General features: G+C 42.7%; 3 protein-coding genes across 3 annotated transcripts; 1 reads left to right on the forward strand and 2 right to left on the reverse strand.

Annotated features, from left to right (window-relative positions):
- Window positions 1-204: 204 nt before the first annotated feature.
- On the reverse strand, window positions 205-2100 carry LOC138927546 (heparin sulfate O-sulfotransferase). The gene is made up of 4 exons (XM_070282805.1): window positions 1829-2100; window positions 1435-1771; window positions 1242-1380; window positions 205-1182 (listed from the first exon to the last, which is right to left on the reverse strand). The coding sequence occupies exons 1-4, from the start codon at window positions 1953-1955 to the stop codon at window positions 718-720; spliced, it is 1068 nt and encodes a 355-aa protein (XP_070138906.1). The 5' UTR covers window positions 1956-2100; the 3' UTR covers window positions 205-717.
- Window positions 2101-2271: 171 nt separating this feature from the next.
- LOC138927547 (uncharacterized) lies at window positions 2272-3558 on the forward strand. The gene is made up of 2 exons (XM_070282806.1): window positions 2272-2414; window positions 2477-3558. The coding sequence occupies exons 1-2, from the start codon at window positions 2373-2375 to the stop codon at window positions 3464-3466; spliced, it is 1032 nt and encodes a 343-aa protein (XP_070138907.1). The 5' UTR covers window positions 2272-2372; the 3' UTR covers window positions 3467-3558.
- Window positions 3494-6622, reverse strand: LOC138927545 (nuclear pore complex protein Nup154-like). Its single transcript, XM_070282804.1, has 8 exons — window positions 6259-6622; window positions 5950-6192; window positions 5726-5887; window positions 5122-5668; window positions 4538-5060; window positions 4012-4478; window positions 3828-3950; window positions 3494-3762 (listed from the first exon to the last, which is right to left on the reverse strand). The coding sequence occupies exons 1-8, from the start codon at window positions 6575-6577 to the stop codon at window positions 3630-3632; spliced, it is 2517 nt and encodes an 838-aa protein (XP_070138905.1). The 5' UTR covers window positions 6578-6622; the 3' UTR covers window positions 3494-3629.
- Window positions 6623-6628: the final 6 nt, after the last annotated feature.

A 6628-nucleotide genomic window follows, 5' to 3' on the forward strand; every position in this document is an offset into this window, starting at 1 on the left:
CCGTCAGTCAGTCACCTTCGCCCATGGAGCTACGTCAGCTTTTAAGGTCCGCCGGAATTTCGACAGCCAGCCAATTGCAATTAGTTTAGACAAAGTACAGCTTGCTGAAAGTTAAAAGTAATCCAACGACAGAATAAATCAATTTGCAAACACGCAATCCCCATCAACAGCTGTTGATACGCACAACGGGGCAAATATAAAATCAATTATCAACTATTTACATGCATTTAATTTAAATGTCAAGATTCACATAGATCGTTATCATATAGTTGTGTGTCATTTACATTTAATGAGAATCGATCTATATTAGATCTACATCCGATATTCATAAACTTACACTTACAGATTCTACAAAAATGTATCTCTTCATTCATCATTGCATTGTATTGTCGAGTATAAAACATAGATTTGACTAAATCAAGAGATATTGTGCAGACAATTGTTGCTAGATATTGCTTACATTCAACTAGAAAGCCTTTTTGGATGTTATACAAGGGTAATGCTTAGACTACATACAAAAGATTGATTAATATGCCAACGATATTCAATGCTAAAGTCTTTAGGTTCACTTATGAATTTGAATTAGGTAGAATTCAAACTCAAACTGTGGTGGTTACGTATTTACAATGCAAAAATCCTGCGCTGCCAGCTGTCAGATCTCTAAGAAAGTGAAGTCATCATAGTTCGGTTTCTGCGACTTCGTTTGTGCCTTGTCAATCATTTTGGCCGAATCTTTTCGTACATAAACTTTTGCAAGTGCTTGTTGTCTGGCTGCATAAGCTTTTTTTTGTTGAACTCAAACTGGGCCAACGCAAACTCATACAGATCGTTTTCCATCTGCCAGATCTTTGTCTTTTCAATCGCCTTTATGGTTGACTCGCTTGGCGGCAACTTCGATGACGTCACGCGCAAATGAGATTTATTTGAATTTTGATAGTGCTCGCGAAAGCCGTGAAATATTCTGGGCAGTGATCTTTCGAGTAGATCCACAAACTCGTACATCTGCTCGGTGACTCCGACTAGAAAATATTCGTTGACCAGATTCCGCTTGGCCTGGTCCAAAGCCCAAGCGCTGCCGGGTTCCCAGCACTCGGCGGCATGGCCACAAAAGAAGGGTATTTGCAGCCACATATTCTTTGGATCACAGTCGGGTTGCTTTTGCACCACGCACTCATCGAAGGTCTGAAAATGAAGTAAAATATATATTCCTCAGATACCAAGGTGTTTAGATATGTGCTTACTATTTTATTGCCAGCCTTCTTGCGTACTAAATTCGGTCGATAGTTGTCGCCGAAGCGTAGGAAGTAATAGTAGGATACAAGTCTATCCAGAGGCTTACGAACTAGGTTAATATATATGGGCTTGTGAGCGACTTGAAACCTGGAAGAGAAAATATTTAATACATTGTAAGGTATTTAAACTAGAAGCACATACTTGGAAAAGTCCAGATAAGCCATGTGACCATGGTAAAGAGCTGGCTTCATTTCATGCCACTTGGAAACATTCCGAACAAATTGAATTTGGTTGGGCAGAGACAGGACATGCATATTGGCAGTCACGTTGATATGCAGTACATGGTACTTGTTTGGCTTGCACAGATCGTACGCGATATTGACGAAGCTGGTGGATCCCGTCTTTGGTACACGATTGTACAGCACCACCAGTTGCTCCTCAAAGTCAAAATCATCCGCGGACGAGCCGCGTGGATCAGGGACCAGCGATTGAGCCAGGGCGCGGCCCCCAGCAGTCAGCTTGGACAGTGGCTTTAGCGCTAAAAAGGGAATTAAGTTAGGATTAACGATAAAAGTATGATATTCATGGGGTATACCATGTTCCAGGCGAATCTCCGACCAGATCAACCAATATCCACCGCATGTAAGAACACACAGAGCGATCAAAAGCACCCAGTGCACGGGTCTCTGCAGAATCCACATCTTGAGCATTTTCCTGGACATGCCTCTGCCGGGTGCTTATTAGTTGAAAAAGTTTATTACCATTTCAGGCGACTTCTTTAGCCCTTTTTTATATATTGCATTTTTTGTTGTCAGAATTTTCAGCAAAATACTTGAAGCTGTGCTGGTCAGCGCTGAAAACAGCTGCTCGGGTAGTGTTGAAAAGTGCTGTTATAAAAAGGATTAAATATTTTAAATAATTTATAATCTATTTTTGCCTTTTAAATAAACCATTTTATACATAAAACACTAAAGAATTATAAAAAATAATATTATTTTATATTTTAATTTATTAAATTAATTTTTTTTGTGGTCTAAGCGAACAGTCTGGCAACATCATTTTTAAACGTGCATAAAAAACTCAGCACGTTGTTTTGAAATATTTACCTGTTCTGATAAGGTCCTGTAACCTGGGCAGACATGGCGACAAATACCTATTTCACAGAATATGAAAACTTGGAGGTGAGCTTTTTGGAAAAATAATTGGAGTAATCAGAAGTAATTGAAAATAAACATAATTTTAGATCCATGAGCTAATGCTGAGGGATCGTCCCCGGCAAGCCGCCTACTTTGAAGCTATTCTGGGCAATAAAGAACTTTTTAAGGACAAGATCGTAATGGACGTGGGCGCCGGCACAGGTATCCTGTCTGCGTTTTGTGCCAAAGCTGGAGCTCGTCTGGTCTACGCCATAGAGGCTTCCAATGTGGCCACCAAAGTAGCCCTGGATCTGATCGAGGATAATGGCTTAACAGATATTGTCAAGGTTATTAACTCCCGAGTAGAGGAATTTGTGCTACCATCCAATGCTGAGAAGGTGGACATCATTGTATCCGAATGGATGGGCTTCTATCTGCTGCATGAGGGCATGCTGGACTCTGTTTTGTATGCAAGGGACCAGTTTCTAAAGGAGGATGGACTTCTCTTTCCCAGTGAATGCACCATCTTCGTGGCTCCATGCTCCGTGCCGGCTCTCTATGATGATTGGAACGATGTGGATGGCATCAAAATGACCACTTTTGCCAGTAAATTAAGAGCACAAAAGTCATCAAAACCTTCGGTACTGCCGGTGGAACCGAAAGATCTGCTTCACGAGGGCGTAGTTTTCCACTGGATGAATCTGCTGGACGTGACTGTTAACGAGCTGGACTGCATTGAGTTCAAGGATGTGGTGGCTCTTCAGAAAAGCGGAAACCATCAAGGGTTCTGTATTTGGTTTGAGGTGCGTTTTCCAGGCGACAACTCTGTTGTGCTTAGCACAGCGCCAGACGCTCCGTTGACGCACTGGAAACAGGTTGTACTGGTGCTGCCCGAGGAGATCTGCGAAAATATGGAGGAACGAGAGCCGGTTGCATTCAAAATCTGTATGAGGCGTAGTGGGGACGATGCACGGAAATACAACTTGGAGGTGGACCAACTTGATCCGCAGATCGAGGAACATCCAGTGCCATGCCCCTGCCACATGACCAAATGCATCTTGACGGAAGCCCACCTTAAAATGATGGACACCTCGTGAGTGCTGAGCATTATGGGACAAATAAGGTTATATAGGAAATCATTTTATTTTAACACCTTTAATACAAACACATATATCTCAGTCAAACTTAACATCTAATCCAAGTTTTTTCAATTCAATCATATTATGCACTTTAAGACAAAAAAAAGGGGCGCTCTAAAGTTTAAATTAATAGCCGCTGCAGTCGACTTTGAAGTTCCTTGAGAGAGTGCTGCAGACGATTGGTGTCGGGCTTTTGGTAACAAATATTTAAGCAGCCCGCCACAATATCCTGGGCCTTGCCAATAATCCTTCTTCTGAAAAACACATTCACATATTAGCTAGAACGGTCTTTAAACATATCCTGATTTCTTTAACTTACTTGGATCGGTACCAAATAGTTTGTGCGTTGTCTGCTAGAAGGGAGACCACCCGAATGGCGGATTGAATCAAATGCCATTCGTTACCCTCGTTGGCCCACACTCGCTCGTTCATGGATATCATTCTGAAAGAGTATTTAAGAGATTAAAGATCAAACTTCCAAAGCAAAATATATTTTTAAATACCTTGAATAGTATTCTAGAAGTAGCTCAACATCTAGATTCATTGTCACCAGTTTCTCTGGCACTATTCCTTCGGGTAATTTCAGTTGGCAGGCTTTAATTTCAAGCTCCCTGATAAGGAAAGCAAATGGGAAACAAGCTCCCGACTCTCCATATTCGCGCACTAAAAGCTCCATCTTTGTGAACAATCTGACACTCCGTTCATGCGTTGTTCCCGGCTCTTCTACAATGCTATTTATTATATTACCCCATACTGACTCAATCAGCAGTGGATCATTGTGATGGGAGCAGTTCAATATAGACAATTGGCATTCCCATAGATTGAAGGGTTCCGCAAAATGCTGATATAATTGTGTGATATCGTACAGAGCAAAGTTTAACTCCTTAACGGCTGAGGCGGCTTCGATATTCCTACTGGCCAGTGCTCTCATATCCGCCAGCACACCTTTTTGGACTCGTGCAATGTCCAGCTGTATAATAATTTATAGATCAATAAAAAGACTTTCTTCAGGTTAGACGAGTGACTTACCTTATCTTCCAGTTCCTTGAGAAAGATTCCATTAGTTATTGAAGAACCAACGTTTCCATTTCGCATACACATTACTGCCCGCACCAAGTACTCGATTCGCTGTTCCAGTGTTATATTCTCGCTCCTAGTCATTGCCAAGTTATCCAGAATCTGAGCGGCCTGGGCATGATGCCCGTTCTTTTCGTAATATTTCCACAGTAAATCAATGAGAATGACATTCTCCGCGTTTCTCGATACGCTGCGTCGCAGGAACTCGCCCAGCGATGGCTCCACAACTTCCAATAGTTCACTCAACATTTCGTGGGCCAGAAGCCATTCGTATAGGGTGACATGTATTAAAGGGTCTTTGATTTGAAGAGTTTGTGACACAATTTTCTGGATCGTTTGCTTCGTAGAACTCTTTGTAGATGGAACACTTTTGGGTTGAATGTGAGATTGCGCTTGTTCCTGCATAGTTTTTTTATTGCAAGATGTTTGGTACACATGGTCCAGCATCATTTGGACTTCTTTGTAGTAATTCATTCTGCAAAAAATAATGGTATTTTAATTTTAAGGGTTTCAACTAGTAAGAGGTTTAAACTCACCTTGTGGCATAGCAAGTGTAGCCCTCGCGATCCTCTGTGGGCTCGCCGTTATTATAGAAGTGTATACCCACTTCTTCGGGGTCGCTTTTGGCTGCACATACGGCTGTAAGTTCGACAACCCCTTCAAAGAAGTCCGCGGAAATAAATTGTTGACAAATACTGTGCAGTGGAAGAGTTGGAGCAGCTTCCTTGCATATGTGCAGAGTGGTGCGCAAGCATTGCTCCTTTTCGCTTCGGGAAGTGGAATTCTTAGCGGTCATTAGAAGCTCGGTGGCCTTGGACGTCACAGCGTCTTCGTGTCTATAGAGATTGGGGCATTTGTCGCGCAATTTGGCTGATACGTCGCTCACACCCGCCTTGTCCTTGAGGTATAGATTTATTAAAGAAATAATCAAAAATGCGCACACCTCTGACCGGGTCAGGAAGAGGTCACGGAAAGAGCAACACTTCAACATCTTTTTCTGCTCGGGGCTAAGTTGCAGGCATATCTGCTGGAACGGATGGTGGGTTAAGATACTCCAAAGTGATATAACCTCGCAGGCGTGTTCTGTAAGGAAGTGCTTAGTTAGAGAATTGAATTACGAATCTTAACTTAGAACCTTACTTATAAACAGATTGAGGGACGAGAGGGATCGCTTCTCTTCCACCTGAGCCTGCTCGCTCAAATTTCTTTGTTCTGTAAGGGGCATGTGGCTGTTGTTTATTAAGATGTTACTGTACCCGCTGGTCCGATCTATATGGCTTTCAAACGGGGCACGATTCGAAGCTATAAACAAGCATATCATATTATTTGTTGATACAAAATGGTTTATGCCTGTGGCAACTTACTGGAAATATCATGAACCGAGTGAGCTTCCAAGAAACTCCGCAAGGCTAGTAGATCACAAAGCAAACCATCACAATCCTGCACTTGCAGTTTGGAGCAAAAGTTATCATCCACGCAACGCATTTGCCAAATGGGACGCAGCATCCTGCCAACGTACAGGTACAATCCGTCGTGTTTGGCAGAGAAGATGATCGGTGAATTTTCGTTATTAACGGATGGCTGTTGCGTTTGCTGATTGATTCCAACTTAAAAAAATAATATTTAATATTTAATTAAGATTATCCTTCTTTTAGGATATTCCCTTGACTTACTAGGACTAAGTGGCACATTGTATTGCGAAGCTGGAAAAGAATTGCCAGCCGCTCCGGTATTTGGCATGGGCGTGGACATGTACATTGGTAAACGGTCCCTTGCGACCGAAACGTTGGGACTTGGACCCAGGGTTTGGTTGGCCACATTGCGGTTATTGGCGCTGGCGAACTTTTGGTGCTGGAAGCACGGTTCACCGCCGTACAGCATAAACGCTTGGGTGGCCCACAGGTGGATTTCACCGCCGCGATACCGCTCCGATGTGGCCAGCAGAAGAGCGGTAACGCAGGCCTCGCGCTGGTTCTTTGAGTGGAAGAACATTTTAACCTCTTCGTGATGAGGACCATTACACGCCAGGAGGATCTGCATTAG

Source organism: Drosophila bipectinata, unplaced genomic scaffold (genome assembly GCF_030179905.1).
Source record: "Drosophila bipectinata strain 14024-0381.07 unplaced genomic scaffold, DbipHiC1v2 scaffold_302, whole genome shotgun sequence".
Lineage (NCBI taxonomy): Eukaryota > Metazoa > Arthropoda > Insecta > Diptera > Drosophilidae > Drosophila > Drosophila bipectinata.